The 16,686-nt window shown below is 35.7% G+C and overlaps 2 protein-coding genes and 2 pseudogenes across 2 annotated transcripts; 1 reads left to right on the forward strand and 3 right to left on the reverse strand.

Moving 5' to 3' along the window:
• Positions 1–27: 27 nt before the first annotated feature.
• On the reverse strand, positions 28–4,306 carry LOC103860462 (DNA replication licensing factor MCM4). Its single transcript, XM_009138061.3, has 18 exons — positions 4,186–4,306; positions 3,459–4,100; positions 3,241–3,369; positions 3,090–3,171; positions 2,881–3,013; positions 2,729–2,800; positions 2,516–2,638; positions 2,313–2,426; positions 2,014–2,226; positions 1,821–1,919; positions 1,579–1,739; positions 1,386–1,482; positions 1,132–1,293; positions 968–1,048; positions 799–877; positions 569–705; positions 399–458; positions 28–293 (listed from the first exon to the last, which is right to left on the reverse strand). The coding sequence occupies exons 1-18, from the start codon at positions 4,220–4,222 to the stop codon at positions 219–221; spliced, it is 2,496 nt and encodes an 831-aa protein (XP_009136309.1). The 5' UTR covers positions 4,223–4,306; the 3' UTR covers positions 28–218.
• A 1,676-nt stretch (positions 4,307–5,982) lies between these two features.
• On the forward strand, positions 5,983–7,456 carry LOC103860464 (V-type proton ATPase subunit c1). Its single transcript, XM_009138064.2, has 3 exons — positions 5,983–6,199; positions 6,706–6,991; positions 7,078–7,456. The coding sequence occupies exons 1-3, from the start codon at positions 6,001–6,003 to the stop codon at positions 7,208–7,210; spliced, it is 618 nt and encodes a 205-aa protein (XP_009136312.2). The 5' UTR covers positions 5,983–6,000; the 3' UTR covers positions 7,211–7,456.
• Positions 7,333–10,425, reverse strand: LOC103860465 (annotated as a pseudogene).
• Positions 10,426–12,672: 2,247 nt separating this feature from the next.
• LOC103860466 lies at positions 12,673–14,416 on the reverse strand (annotated as a pseudogene).
• Positions 14,417–16,686: the final 2,270 nt, after the last annotated feature.

Here is a 16,686-nt window from a genome sequence, read left to right on the forward strand (position 1 = left end):
AAATAATAGATAAAAAGTACACCAAACTGAGACCAAATGAAACATTGAATATAGATCATCTTTAAAGTTGAAACTCGTTACAGATTAACAACTAGTAAGAAAATGGGCCGAGCCACATGGATCCGTCAATCACTTGCTAAGTTTAAGTTTACTCAATTCATCAAACTCTAACCACAGCAAATATTAAAGCTTTTCTCATCAACTGAAAGAATCTGTGATCATATTCTCTTGATTCTGTCACCTTCAGTAACCAGAAACCCTTCACTAGCTAGGGTTCCAACCGCCTTTCTTACCTGATTAAAAAAGGTCACAACAACAGAGACTTTTGTTAGTTTCTCTGTCCTGTTATGAGCTGATCAAAACTTTTGATATGCAAGAAAAGTTTTTAAAAGACTCACATCATGAAGGTGAATCTCGGTGTTTATGTTGCCTCCATGCTTCTTCAGTTCTTCCAGTAGCTGCACAACATTTCCCATTGTAATTGGTAAATCTCAGAAGAACGGTTTCTCTAACATTATTTGCTTGCATTGTTCGTTATGACAAGTTTGGGATGATAAAAGGAGTATACCTCTGATAAGCGCATTGCTGATCCTCCAATTTGCATTTTCTCAAGAGTTATGTCTCGAATTGACGACACAAGGATGTCCCGTCTCATTCGTTCACTTGCTGAGACTCCAGTGTTTATCAGGTCCATGTCAATAGTCCCTTCACCAATATAAAAACAGCGTTTATTATTAGAAATAGGTATTGAATCCTAGTGTTTTATATTATCCTTATGATATTAGTGAAGCAACTTACCAGTGGCGTGATCGGTTGCTGATTGCTGCATTGCAACTCTGAGAAGTCGAAATGCCTCCTCCACGTCATCTTTTTCAACCTTTATCAAGAACCAATATTAGTTGATTTGAAATGACAAAATGAAACTGCATCAAAGATTCAGGTTAGTATATGAGGAGTCTTCACTAACCCATTCAGAGAAGCGCATACGAGCCAATGCCTCACTAAGTCTGATCAGGCTTTCAATTTGCCTAGGAGTCGCTGTTATGACCTGTGTCAGACTCAAAGAGTTAAGGCACGAGACTGACCTTGTTATGACAGCACCAAAAAAAACAATCAAGTTGCAAGACACACCTTTTTGCTACTACCGGCAAATTTCCCTGCTCTTCTAAGCTCAACATAACCCCGGGTCAACTCCTCTGCGGCTTCATCTGATAGTTTAGGATGAATGTTCTTGCGAGCATAGCTAACATAGCTTGTCAGTGTAGTGATGTCCAAAGCCTCCTCTTGTGCACTCTGCAAATTGAGATAAAAAGGATACCAACTCAAGTAAGATATGGGGCAAAACACAATCATTTGTAAGCATATACTGTGGAAAGATATAAGACCTCTGCGTTCTCAAAGTGTAGTGCCACAATATGCTTTGCAAGCCTTCGGTCAGTCTGCTCATCAGGCTTGTCAAGAATCAAGTAGATTAAATCGAATCTGAGAAGCAAATTGAGATAAAATTAGTAAGACGAAATAGACCTCTTTTGAACAATCCTAAAACAAAACAAAAACGTCATTTTCGTTGAAACGTACCTAGAAAGCAAGGTCGGAGGAAGGTGAATATTCTCAATAACAGAAAGCCGCGGATTATAGCGTGAGCCACTAGGATTTGCGCAAGCCAACACAGAGGTCCTAGCATTTAGAGATGCAATGATACCAGCCTTTGCTATTGAAACAGTCTGCTGTTCCATAACCTGAGCAGAGCAACAATGTTCATCAGCCTGGAAACTGCAAGCGATAACTTGAGCAATGCTAAGAAGAAGAGAGTAACACACCTCATGCAGCATGCTCCTCGCACTGTCAGACATTTTGTCAAATTCATCAATACAGCAGATACCTCGGTCACTGAGTACAAGAGCTCCACTCTCCAAAACCTAAATGATGTAGCATTCACGTCAACAGGTCAGGCTTGAGAAGATACTGAAAATACAATTGATCACAGAATAAATGAAAACAAAATGAACATACAGTTTCTCCTGTCTCAGGATCTTTAGCTACATAAGCTGTCAACCCAACAGCTGAGCTCCCACGCCCACTTGTGTATATCCCACGTGGTGAAAGCTTGTGAATGTACTGAAGCAGCTGAGACTTGCTGGTACCAGGGTCACCAACAAGCAAGATGTTGATGTCACCACGAAAATTAGCACCAGATGCCAAGTTCAAAGCATTCCCTCCAAAAAGCTTCACATTTTGAAGTTTGTCTCAGTAAAAAGAGCTAATGTTGTTTATAATGAACCTATCAACAAGTATCGAAAGCGGTATACTACCTGGCACAAAAGACCCTTCTTTACATCATCCAACTCCCAGATGTTTGGCGCTAGTGATCTAGCAAGCTTCTCATATATGTCTGGTTGTTTAGAGAGCTCTTCAAATTTCTTTAGCTGAAAATTAACACACAAAAAAGATTGGAATGCAGGGACAAAGGACAGTTACAAAACTATAGATATATTTAGTTAAAAAGATGAAGAACCTTCTCCTCATCTAACTCGACATCTTCATCGACTCTACGAAGACTATTGTCAACATCCATAGGATCCTCTGCAGCCATTCTTGTCTTACTTGCTTTCTTTATATGAAGGCAGTCGATGTAGGTCTGTACTCCAAGAGAACATAAATAACAATGTCAGAACGTAAAAGGAATAATGAGGAATTACAAACAAAAGAAAAGATAAAGATGACATGCCTTAAACACAGACTTCACAGTCCTGTGAGCAGGCCCTACTCGGACAGTCATTGCTCTGTAAATTCCAGTGACCTATCCAGAAAACAAGCTTTGACTGTCAAACAATAACCATAGCAACGCAATTATTAACCTTATATCATTACTGATTTTACCTCAATTCTATCACCAGGCTTTCCATTATCAACTAGCTTATCATGCAGCAACAAGCTAACAGTGTGAGGTGTTCCTCCTTCAGGAATCTCATCAGGCGTTTCCTGGAGCCTCACAATCTGCTTATCCGCAAACCTGATTCACGAATGAAAGGGCATCAGCTACAGGATTAAACAGAATCAGACAAAACCCATCTCTAGCTAGAAATTACCTGCATCGATTGTGCACTAGTGTCATTGAGTTCTTAGCAAGGCACTCTTGTTTCAAGCAAGTAGGAGGCTCACTTATTTTCCCTAACAATAAAACAACCATTATGAGAAAGAAACTATGCACACATTACAAAGAGATGGGTAAATCCTTACCTCTATCAACGATGATAGGGTCAGAGAAGTAACCACAAACGAGGCATCTAAACACAGCTTCCCTGATCTCAGGAATGATTGAGCTACTCCGAATAATCATCCCCTTCAAAGAGATCATCTTCTCAATATCTAACCAAATCAAAACACACATTCAAATCAAACATAAGCTAAGGTAGTCACTATAGAGAGAGCTAATAAACCATGAAAACAAAACTAACCAGATGGATTGAGATTCCTCATGGAAGTAGAACTCCTGAGGTTAAAAATCCTCACTTGAACATGTTTCTCGAACAAACGATCGATAGAGGAAACAATATCCATCAGCACGATATCAAAGATAGCGAGAACTTCCAAGGGATATCTCACCATCTTGTTATACAAATCAGGATCATAATCAAACACGTCATAGGCATCAACATCAATCCACTCTCCTTCAATCTCAATCACCTTACGTATCGACGCCATATACTTCCCTTCCCTAAACAAATCGTCGCTGCTCTCTTTCGCTTCCCTGAAATGCTTAACGAACATCTCAATCGCGGATTTGACATCCTGGACGCTGATGTTGGTCCCCCAGACGAACGTCGGCGTGGCGTCGTCGGCGCCGTCTTCTCCGCCGTCGTCGGAAGAGGGAGGCGGTTCGTCGGTGTGGGATGGAGTCGCTGGACGGTTGGATCTGGCGGCGGAGGGGCGAGATGCGGGGGGAGTGGAGTTTGGGACTCCGAGGCGGGAAGGCGGCGGAGGAGTGGCGAATTGAGAAGGGGTGGAGGATCTTGCTCGACGGCGAGTGCGGAGGGAGGAGGGGGAGGAGTAGGTGTTGCCGATTGGGCTTGAAGCGTTTTCGCCGGGAGAAGAAGGACCTGCGGGTGTAGTGAGAGTAAACAAAAATCAATCAACGGTTTCAGGTAGAGAGATGAGAGTTAGAGAGAGAGAGAGAGAGAGTACCGTCGTTGGTGTTGGCGGGAGGAGAGTCGGAAGCCATGGCTGATTTGAGACTTGAGTGAGAGAGAGACGGAGGAGCGTTAAATGAGGTTTCGGCGCTTTTTAGTGACGAGAGATGGTTTTAGGCGGGGACTTCACTTGATTTTGGCGCCATTATTACTATGGGCTTTCTTAATGGGCTTCTAACTTGGGCCTATTACAAACTTTGAATCAAAGTTCATTGGAGCAAGGATTGGTTTCTTTATTTATTATCATTTGGTTACCATTCATAGGCAACAACATTCTTTAGATAACTTTTGGATTAACTCATCTTTATTCTATTTGGTGATCACGCGAAATTATTGTTGTTTCTTTAATCTTAAAGTTTTGATGATCGAATTTTTCTTAATTTACTTATTTAATTGGCTGCTCTATCAATTGCTAAAGCCTTCTGTTTCTTGGTTTAGGAGGGACTCCACTTGATTTTGGCGCCACAATTTTAAAAGTTGAGCCTATTATCCATTTTTAACTCTTTTTTTTTTTTTTGAACATTCATTTTTAACTCTTATAGTCATAATAATGCTCATATGCGTGCAGCGTGAGTATGCATGCAGTAGTTATTAGTCTATTATCATGTAGTACCTTTCTAATAATACAAAACACTATAGGAAGGAATGATTCGTTACTAAAACATTTGATTTTGAGTACATAAAATGTGCCAAGTTAGTATAACTCTTCATGCAAACAGTTTTATGAATAACGTACGTACCACACAAACCCGTATGACATTCTTCAAAAATCATTTTCCCAAAACGGTCCTCAAATCTTGATTCAATCAAATGCTAAAAGCTAATTGTTCTTGATTGATTCTTTCTGCTAAGTAAGAGATCATCTAAACGATGATTTCAATTCACACAAAATTAGACTTAACCAAATAAAAGCATCAAAGATCAATAGTAAACATATCCAATTCCATTCTTAAAGCAATCCAATAACCATTGTTTACAAAGATGATCGATCATCCCAGAAATGACCTAACACGATGTTCAAGATAAATCGAAAACATCATCATCGATTCAGTATGCACCTGAATCAGAAGCGGAGGCCATGCTTGCAGTGGATGCTACCACGTTTAGCGAACGCTCTCTTCTCAACTTTCCTAATCCTGTCTCCCTTGCTCACGCTTGCCACCTCATCCTCATCCGCTTCGTCGCATTCATCATCGCTGTAATCTCCGTACTTGATTCCAACAGAATAGCCGCTAAGAATCACCATCCTCCCGCCGAGCAAACCACGGTGATCATCAGCGGGCTCCCCGTCGAGTTCATCAACGAAAGCTTCCATGAGCGTCGGCGGCGGAATGAAGTTTCTGTTCGCCATTTGTCTCTCGATCGTACGTTCTTGCGGTTTTGGATTGGAGACGCTTTGTTCACCGAAGGAGGAGAGGAGGTGGAAGTTAGCTTTTTATACTGCGTCTTATGTGATTTTATACTCGATCATCTTTTCTTGATGCTCTCTTTGGGTTTTTGTTTCTTTTTACAGTTTATTTTATACTCAAATATTTAAATAATGTTTCATCAAATTTGAATACACTTCATTTTTTTTTGATCAAAAATACACTTCATTTAAATTCCAGTGTGTTAAAGGCTTTTTGAGAAGTTCATTTATTAATTCGAGTGTATGTTTACTTATTACGACTGGTGAAGTTTTTTTTTTTTTTTGAGCAACTGGTGAAGTTTATTTATTTATTTGATTCCAATGATTTGTTGTATGGTAACATAAAAAATGGGCTTATCGAGAAAAAGAAGAAGCATAAATGGGCTTTTATGCGGCCCAAATATGAAACGTGATTCCAACTCTAATATACAAACACGGTCTTCCTCTTCCACTCATCTGAAAATCCAAAAAAGAAAATATCTGCTGAATCCAAATCTCTCTCTCCCCAGTTGTAGACCCGAGAAGATGTCTACGTTCAGCGGAGATGAGACTGCTCCTTTCTTTGGCTTCCTCGGCGCTGCCGCCGCCCTCGTCTTCTCCTGTAAGCACTGCTTCTTCTCTATTGAAAACCGTATCAGATTCGTGTTTCTGTCGATTAACATGATCTTGAAGACTTTTTATCATATCGTTTGCCTACTTGATTGAACGATTTTGTGTGTGTATAGTGCTGTTCGTTTGGTTGACGCAGCAGGTACCTGCGGCTGCTTCGATGTCAATTTTTTTAATAAACTCTTGTTCGTTTTATTGACGCTGGTACTGCATCTGCGTCTAAACGCTGTGTCCTCGCGTCGATCTTCAAAAAAAATCTGCGTCTGCGATTAAAACTGCGTTGGCGTCTACGAAACAAACAACAACTATTAATGTTAATAAGGATCATATCTACCGCCTTAATGTTATTGGATATGGTGCATAGTCACCATGATGTGTGTAATGTGAAAGTTTTAAACTTTAGATGATATGAGTTCTCGAAACGCTCTTTGTTTTGCATGGAAGTTGGAACCTATTTTCTGCATACAAGGATCGTAAATGTTACTTGTTTGGGTTTAGGTATGGGAGCTGCTTACGGAACTGCAAAGAGTGGTGTTGGTGTGGCTTCCATGGGAGTGATGAGACCTGAGTTGGTGATGAAGTCGATTGTCCCCGTGGTTATGGCTGGTGTGTTGGGTATCTATGGACTCATCATCGCTGTTATCATCAGTACCGGTATCAACCCAAAGGCTAAGTCTTACTACCTCTTTGATGGATACGCACACCTTTCCTCTGGTCTTGCTTGTGGTCTTGCTGGTCTCTCAGCTGGTATGGCCATTGGAATCGTGGGAGATGCTGGAGTCAGGTTTGTTTGTTCTTCTTTTGCAACTGTATAAATAGTTACCGAGTGGATGGAACTTGACTTGTTTGGTTTTGGGAAAATCTTGTCAGGGCAAATGCTCAGCAGCCTAAGCTTTTCGTCGGGATGATTCTTATCCTCATCTTTGCGGAGGCGCTTGCTCTCTATGGTCTCATTGTAGGCATCATCTTATCCTCTCGAGCTGGTCAGTCCAGAGCAGAATGAGAAACAAAACAAGTGTCAGATGATGACTTTTTTTTTTTTTTGTGGAACCTTGTTTGGGGCTGCCATATATTCTGCTTCCTTTTGGTGGGTGCTTGAGTTTAGGATGTTTTTATTTGTCTGGGTCGGTAATAAAAGAGAAGTTGACATTTTCTGTATTCTTGTATTTTGTCTTGATATTTTGTTTGTAAAGAAGTTTGCTTCTGAAACCATATTTGAGTGTTATTATGATACTCATCTTTTGTGTCTTCCAATTTTGATATGAAGCTGAAGATAAGCTTTTTAAACGAACAAACCATGAATTAACAGAAGTGGTTTAACCAATGTCTTGTAAATAAGTTTTTGAAGATGACCTATGTACACAACCAAATGATATAATCAAATTTCTTTCTCGTGATTACAAAGTACCATCCTTGATAATAACCCTCTTGCTTCTCCTATTTTTTGTGATAAAATCTAATCCAAACAAAAAACCAAGGTAAATCTGTTTCAACAGCCTCTATTGTTGAAAAAGCCTTTGAAAACCTTCAAGTTTGTGAAGAAAACTAATAATGTCACTGAAATCATTTCTAGTTAAATCAGGTAAAACATTATTTTCAAGCTGTAATTAATGCCAATTGTACTATAATGACACCTAAACATAAAGATGAGAAGCATAGCTGTTATCATTGGTCAAATTGTGTTCTCTCTCTCTTAACAATTTAGTAAACATAAGGGAAAATGGCATATCTGTTAGCCGGGTAATGCTCAAACTTCCGGAGATACCACCTGTGAGTTTCTCCAGCCGATAATGATAGATTACCAACCTACAAAGAAAGGACAAAAATTTCTCTGAATCCAAACAACTTTCAAAAACAAAAACAAGACAAGAAAGTGTTCGTACCACGGAACCAAAGAGTAACCAGACAGTTATATCTGTTCCTCCACTAGCAATCACCAAACCCACGTATAAAACCTACATTACAAAGCATCACACCATTTAGCTAACAGAAGGATATAATAGCATAGAGATGTCTACTAGGCAAGGTAACATTAATTACGATTTCTGCCAAGTAATGTGGACTAGAGACAATCTCAAACCAATCTCCATGTGGTATTATGTACTCTTTTGCTTGGCTAGGATTCTCCCGGAGCGATCCCTGCATTAACAATTTTTTTGCATCTCTCAGGATCTAAACACACAAACAATGAGACGTAATAATGTCTAAAAAAAATTTACGAGAATTGCATGACAGCGGCGCTGATGTAACCATCCCCATAGAAAAATGATTCCACCAACCAACTGGCATCATCCAAGCTTCATAAGAGGGCTTAAAGACGATAATAAATCAAACTCAGGGGATGAAGTATGGCCTTTCCCTTCAGAAATGAACTCAGCCACTAGATTGACGCAGAGTGATAAAGGCGCTGCTGCATAGTAACTAGAAAGCCAAATTAAAGCCAACCAAAAGGCAATCGAACTATATAGATCTTGAAAATGTTCATGAGTTTCTTGAGAAACTTACTATAATCCGCCGAGGTAAGTAAGAATGTTCATCTGAGCAGAAGGGCTATACTTGAACACATAGAATGACTCTATAAGGCGTCTCAGAACTTGTATTTCCATCAGAAGAAGTAGGAACACTGCTCTCCACACTTTAAACTGACTCTCAACATGAGAACCTCCGGTCAAGTGTCTTGAAAACATGAACTCCTCAGACGATAAAGGCACCATTTTAAAAGCATACATCCAAGTGATGGCTAGCAAGAGAGTTGTCCACGCCACTCCGAAGACATAGAAGTGAGCAAAGTATTTCTGAGGAACTGTCCATTTCTACATCCATAACAAAATACAAAGGAAATAGATTTGAAAACTAAAACGTGAGACTCAAGTAACATTGACAAATGAGGAAGGCGAGAGTGAAAAACCTGAGAAGACGAGGGAAGAAGAATCTTTCCTCTACCAGTGAAACTCCAAACGAGTTCATGAAACAATCTCAACTTGGAACTTGGTATGGAAGCAATCACCATAAGAAGTATAACAGCGATCCAAGGGGCTCTAACCAACCAAACAATCCATATCCCTAGTTCCATACTTTCTTGCGGTGGGTGGGGAAGGAAGTAAAGATCTCTTTCTATTTTATTCAAATTTGTCTGCGAGGGAAAACCATTTGTGAAGTCACTTTAGTTTTAACCATGTGACTTCGCTTCGATCACAACCCACGTGGGAATCAATCTCTCTGTATTACGTGTGATCTCCCCTAAATAAGTCAATGAATGTAATTAAATACTTACTTATCGTACAAGTTTGCAGTTAATAGGTTGGCTTTGTGGTATTTTATTTCATTTCATAGACATATTTTTCTCCATTTAACATCCATAGATGCAAACACAAGGCACAAGCGGTCATGGTCACTGATAATTCCTAAATCCTCCTGGTGATCATGTTATTAAATATACAGTGAATAATTATACTAAATGCAAGTATCAATCATGTTAGTCATATATACATTCAAGGAAAATCACCTTGATTATATACATGAACCCCTTGGTGTTGTAATTGCATTTATTATACATTTCTTACAGTAGATTGTAATCCCATATTGTGCTGGTTAGCCTTCAACTAGTTTTATTAAGAAGATCAAGTATATACTTACTTTGGGATAAAATTAGTTCTTCAAAACGACATACTTTTATGCCTAAACAGTGTTCAAATAGTTTTAAGAAATACTTTTTTACTTGAATTTATTTTTATAAGTACCAATAATGATAATAATTATCAACATACATGAACAATAGCAATATATGATTCTCAAATCGTAAAAAGAGAATAAGTAAATAAAAAGTGAATAATTAGCTTCTCACTTCAAAAAAGACTTACTTATGGAAGTCTCTGTTTTCTAAAGAATAAACATCCAAACTTTACTACATTCATTAACTGAGAAGATAACAATCCCCCTATACATTAAAAGAGAAGTCACTTTAGTGATTTCTGTTGACATGACATTAATATAAAGCTTCTCAGAAAAATTGTTATAATTCTATTGGTCGATTTTTTTGAATTTTATTTTTCATTTATTTTAATCAATCGCTGTAGACAAGCCCAAAACTATTGTCGATTTCGTTAAGCCCATATATAGCTAGAGAATAATAATTATCGATTTAGTTTAGCATTGGGTACCCGTACGGGTTCGGGTCGGGTATTTCAGATTTTTGGGTATTTCGGTATAGAGATGTAGAACTCGTTCGGGTATTTCTGTACTTTGGGTCGGGTTCGTGTATTTTTAGTTCGGATTCGGTTATTTCGGATTGGGTTCGGATATTTAGATTTTGAAAAAAAAATTAAAATTTTCATTTCTCAAGTTTCTTATATTAAAAAATATAACTTTCAGTTAACTAATTTTTTATTTTTAATAGATTGAATGGTTAATAGATTTGGACATAACATTTTAAAACTAAAAAGACATTAATTTAGTTATTATTTTAAAAAATTTTGGATGTAACTTTTTGTTAATTTTTGAAATAAAAAAATTGACATGCATTTTAAGTGAGTAGCAAATCATTTTTTTTTCTCGTAATTGTATGTATATCATATGAACTTAACGTATGTGTAGTATCAATATAAATATTTTATATAAAATGAGAGATGTAAACTAGAAATATAAGGTTAATTATACATATGTTCGGTTATCCTCGGATATCCATTCGGGTCCGGGTATTATCCGTTCGGGTTCGGGTATCCAATCTCTCCTTATTCAATACCCGTTCGGGTATTTTGCTACTTTGATTCGGATTTCAGTTCGGGTTTTTCGGATCGGGTTTGGGTGCCACTTTGGATATCGGGTAAATTGCCCACCCCTGCTAATTAGGTTGTTTGTTTTTGATAACTTACCTTTCTAATATGAATTACTTGCGCAAGTTGAAATCATTAAATATGCAAATAACTTATTGACAAAATATGTTTTTAATAACTTACCTTTCTAATATGGATTACTTGTGCAAGTTGAAATCATTAAATATGCAAATCACTTATTCACAATATGGATTACCTGCGCAAGTTGAAATCATTAAATTTTATCGATTTAGTTTACCTTTGGGCAAGATTTAGAATTTAGACAAATATTAAAAACTTTCCTTATTATTCAAACGGTAAACTTGTGCATGTTGATATCATATTTATTACATTGCTTAAAAAATATTTTAATGTTTCTAATTAAGTTGTTTGTTTTTAATAACTTGCTTTTTTAATATAGATTACTTGCGCAAGTTAAAATCATATCATATGCAAATCATTTTTTGACAATACACATTTAATATCTTTTTTTAAAAGATTTCATTATTTATTGTGTAAAATATTGTGCGTCATTAATATGATAAATAAATCGACTGTATATATAGGAGACATCCAAAGTCTTAAAATACAAACATTCTCTTTTCATTCTTTAAAGTATTATTCACAAATCTCTCCTCACATACTATTAAGGTATTACGACGTTCCTGCTTGTGTGCTAAGAAAAATGTGTTTAGACGCAAAGGCTCCTCATCTTTAGAACTATGAATTCAACTCTTTGTGTCTTGTCTCCAAAAAGCATGTCTGGTCTATTTTTTCCATGTGTTGAATACTGGTAACGATAATATGGTCTTCCTTTTTTTTATATGTAGACCAGGTCGTGAGAGTGATAGTGATCCAGGAGACCTTGAACATGCTGAGAAGCTTCGCCAAGTTAAAGCAGTTCTTGAAGAAGTTCTTGAAGAAGTTCTTTAGTACTTTCTCTTTTTTTTTTAATATAGTCCGGAGAAAGTATTACATAGTATCATTTAGTAATACTATCTTATATCATTTTTTTGTTAAATATACTATTTTATAAGTAAGCTAGCATTATGCATTTTTTATTTAATTCATGAGGTCATTTTCTCACAGCAGAGAATCTTTTGGAATGGCGCAGGGAGGAAATTTCTCAGGGATATACAGGAAGGTTCAACTGAAACCGCTGAAGTGGGATGGTGAAGGCGAAGAAGAAAGACCTGTAGAGGCCCTTATGATTCTTAAATACGGCGGTGTTCTAGCTCATGATGGTATTAAACAGGTGTTTACATACTCTACCATTTAATTTGTCATTGTTATATATATGTTCCAAATATGGAAGAATTGTTTAACTTATTGATGTTTGCTTCATCTGCATGAAGGCATAAGAGCTTGGTAGATATAATTTTTTGTAGGTTTCTAATTGAATTTGCTTTCTTTATCGAGAAATGTACTTCATAATTTATATTATTTATGGATAATATTTCGATTTTTATTATATTTTCTTTTAATATATCTACATAAATGTTTGTTTATTACTTATGGAAAAATAATATTATTTACCTAAAATAAAGAATTACGACACATATACAATACAATTCTAATTAATGATAATATAAAATCTGTTACTTCTTAAACTATACACTTTTTATTCCATTTTTTGAATGAAAGTATCTTCGTAAACACACAAAATATTTTGTGACGTTGCAATTATACATACACACAATATCTGCCTCTTCATACTGACGTTATTGTGTTCCCTCTCGTGAGGTGCGGGCCGAGAGGAAACACAGGGTGTGGACCGGTCACCTAGTACAATTCTTAAATTTCACAAACAAACGACACACAAACATAAACATAAGAAAGAAAAAAAAACATAAAGATGCGAACCGTAGCAATTAGCATTGGTCAAGTTGTGTTCCTCTCTCTTAAACCATTTAGTAAACATAAGGGAAAATGGCACTCCGGTTAGCCGGATAATTCTCAAACTTCCGGAGATACCACCGGTGAGTTTCTCCAGCCGCCACTGTCAGATTCCCGACCTACAAAGAAAGGACCAATATTCAGTTTCTCTGAATTTAAACAAAGCCTTTCATCAGTTTTCTAGACAACAAGAAAGTGCACCGTACCACAAAACCAAAGAGTAACCAGATAGTACCATCTGTTCCTCCACTCACAAGTAGCAAACCCACATACAAAACCTATATCAGAGCATCATACCATTAGCAAAGAGAAGAAAAGAAGAACAGAAAGATGTCAACTAAAAAAAAAGATGTCAACTAGGCATGGTATTATTACTATTTCTGCCAAGTAATGTGGACTAGAGACCATCTCAAACCAATCTCCATGTGGTATTATGTACTCTTTCGCTTGGCTAGGACTTTTCCGGAGCGATCCCTGCATTAACATTTTTGCATCTTTCAGGATCTAAACACACACATGAACAAAGACACAAAATGTCAAAAATAGTAAGCAAAACAATTTGTTATAACTTACGAGAATTGCGTGACAGCGGCGCTGATGTATCCATCCCCAAAGAAAAATGACGGCACCAATCATTTGGCACCATCCAAGCTTCATCAGAGGACTTAAAGATGAAAATAAATCGAACTCAGGGGCTGAGGTATGGCTTTTTCCTTTAGCAATGAACTCAGCCACTTGATTTCCGGCGAATGTTACCACCTCTGGAGCTATATTGATGCAGAGTGATAAAGGTGCTGCTGCATAGAAACTAGAAAGCCAAGTAAAAGGCAATTAAACTATATATAAATCTTGAAATGTTCATGAGTTTCTTAAGAGACTCACAACAATCCGGTGAAATAACCAAGAATGTCATCCGAGCACAAGGGCTATAGTTGAATACATAGAATGACTCTATAAGGCGTCTCAAAACATGGACTTCCATCAGAAGGAGTAGAAACACTGCTCGCCACACTTTGAACCAATGCTCAACATGAGAACCTCCGGTTAATGGCGCCATTTTGAAGGCATACATCCAAGTCATGGCGAACAAGAGAGTTGTCCACACCACTCCGACAACGTAGAAGTGAGCAAAGTATTTCTGAGGAACTGTCCACTTCTGTCTCCATAACAAAACAAGCAATAAGGGACAAAGGGTCCAGAGATTTACAACACCAGAAACATCCAGTTACTAGAACATATCTCTGAAACTGAAATATTGAATTACAAATGCAATTTTGAAATTAGTAAAAACAAAAACAGAAACTGAAATACACACAACCTGAGAAGAAGACGGCTGAAGAATCTTGCCTCTACCCGCAAAAATCAACATGAGTTCATGAAACAATCTCAGCTTGGAAATTGGTATCGAACCGATCACCATAAGAAGAATAGTAGCGATCCAAGCGGCTCTAACCAACCAAACAGTCCATATCCCTAATTCCATTGTTTTTTTTTACTTGTAGCCAATGATATTAAACCCTATAAAATCTCTGGAAGTTCAGATCTCTCTTTCTATTTTCTTTTGAGTTTTGTGCGAGGGAAAACCAGTTGGGAAAGTCACTTCTTTAGTTTTACGTACGTGATTTCGCTTCCATCACTATTCCACGTGGGAACCAATCTTCGAACTTGAATGAATGTTACTAAATGCTTACTTCTTGTAGAGGTTTGCAATTATAATGGGTTGTTCTGCAATAATACACAGTATGGCCGAATGGTATGGGCTTATGTAGATTTACTACATATTAATCGGAGAAGGGTACTTTGACCCCAAAAATAAAAACTCGGAGAGGGGTACATTAAATTGGACCTTATAACCATTAAAAATTATAATTCACAGAATAGTTATAAGAATCTTGTGACTATGATATACTACATATTATTGAAAAACTGAAAAATACCTCTTATGCGATAATTGACGCTCCCAGTCACATTTGCTGTTACTGACTCAAAGAGATGGTGCGCGAGTAATTTTCTCAGTTAGTTAAAAAAGTTCGATACTTCAAATTTCTACTTGAGTAGATTTCATATAAAGTCTTCCACACCATAAATTTGAAGTAAAATCTGGTTTGCTTAAAAATTTATTAGTTGAATTTTGGTTATAATCAAATCTTCGCGGTTAGATAAATAAATTTATTTTGGGTTAGGAGATTTTTCTTAGGAAACCTCCTAAAACCTAAGTTTATTATATGTTCTCCAAAACTTCAAATATCTAAGACTTCTTTAGAAAATCTTCTAACCATGAACTGTAAAATTGAACTAAATAGCAATAAATTTTTCATTAAATCATAAAATCAACTTTTAAAGTGTTTGTGCACAAAAAAAAAACTTTTAAAGTGTTTACTATATACAATATTTAGAGCAAAAACTCTATAAATTAATAATATTGGGCTATGTTATTTTATTAATTTATAGAGTTATTAATTTAAAATAAGTTTCCTTTTTCAGAGTTTTTAGTTTAATTTTTTTTTTATAAAATAAGAAAATAGTTGATTTTACGTATATACATTAATTAAAAGTTTGAAATTCAACTTTCATTTGTTTTGTTATATGATTTGATGAATATAAAAATGTTTGACAGAATTTAAATGTGGCTTTAGTTTTAAGTTTACTAAATGTCATTAATATAAATTAAACTCTTAAGAAAATATAGAGACAATTTCATTGTGAATAAAAAACAAACAATACAATAGTTGGTTTGTACTTATATAAAATGTGTGTGTATATATATAATTTATTATCTTAAAAGGACAATATATTTACATAAAATTTTCTTAAAAAATATTATCTTATTATATTATTGAACTGTGTCATATTTTAAATCGGTTCAATTAAAGTTATTAATTTATAGAGTATTATTTATAGGGTTTCTACTGTTTATACTAGGTAAGGAACCCGTGCGATGTCGCACGGTAACTCATTTATAAAAATAGATATTTCATATTTTATAAGATAATCTTTTATAAAAAACTGTTTGCAATTTTTTGTAAAGAAATAAATGTGTTACAAAAATAAGTTATCTTTTATAACGAGAAGAAACGACTCTTTAAAACTAAATAATTGTAGAAACATACTTATTGGAATATTTCAATTATTTGGAAACTAATTTATTTTACAATGAAAAGACACCACTCTTAATATTAATAGAGTTCAGTTTTTTTTTTTGGTATGAAAAGACATAAATTTTTCTATAATGAAAAAACACAACTCTTACAATAATACAGTTCAGTTTTTCATAAAAAGATATCTTTTTAATAATGTAAAATACAATTCTTAAAACTAATACATTTTTTTATATGAAAAGACTCAATTTCTAACATTATTTCAGATTATTATTACTAGTTTTTTTTATAATGAGAAGACTCAACTCTTAAAACTATTAATTGTAAAAAGACACCTACTGAGATATTTTTAACTACTTTTAAACTAATTTATTTTTATGATGAAAAGTTACAACTTAAAACTAATAGAGTTTATTTTTCATAAAAGACACAATTCTTAAAATCAATAGAGTTTAGTTTATTGTGAAAAGACGTAACTTTTTTTATAATGAAGATACACAACATATGAAATTAATAGACTTCATTTATTTTTATAAAAAAGGCATACCTTTCAAATATATTCTACTACGTAAAAACACAATTCTTATAACTAACATAATTCAGTTTTTGTGAAAAGACACGTCCAAACAAAATTTTCAAAGTCCGAGTCCAATGACATCTCTTCGTTCGTACAG

The sequence above is a fragment of the Brassica rapa genome, chromosome A03 (assembly GCF_000309985.2).
Source record: "Brassica rapa cultivar Chiifu-401-42 chromosome A03, CAAS_Brap_v3.01, whole genome shotgun sequence".
NCBI lineage: Eukaryota > Viridiplantae > Streptophyta > Magnoliopsida > Brassicales > Brassicaceae > Brassica > Brassica rapa.

What these genes read in the sequence shown, in the direction of transcription:
- LOC103860462 (XM_009138061.3), bottom strand. Translation starts at nt 4,222, where the DNA reads ATGGCTTCCGACTCTCCTCCCGCCAACACCAACGACG. An exon ending in TCGAGTTAGATGAGGAGAAG is followed by an intron (nt 2,427 to 2,515) that starts GTTCTTCATCTT and finishes GTTAATTTTCAG; the next exon opens with CTAAAGAAATTTGAAGAGCT. An exon ending in TTGCCGGTAGTAGCAAAAAG is followed by an intron (nt 1,049 to 1,131) that starts GTGTGTCTTGCA and finishes AGTCTGACACAG; the next exon opens with GTCATAACAGCGACTCCTAG.
- LOC103860464 (XM_009138064.2), top strand. Translation starts at nt 6,001, where the DNA reads ATGAAACGTGATTCCAACTCTAATATACAAACACGGTCTTCCTCTTCC. An exon ending in CGCCGCCCTCGTCTTCTCCT is followed by an intron (nt 6,200 to 6,705) that starts GTAAGCACTGCT and finishes GTTTGGGTTTAG; the next exon opens with GTATGGGAGCTGCTTACGGA. An exon ending in GTGGGAGATGCTGGAGTCAG is followed by an intron (nt 6,992 to 7,077) that starts GTTTGTTTGTTC and finishes AAATCTTGTCAG; the next exon opens with GGCAAATGCTCAGCAGCCTA.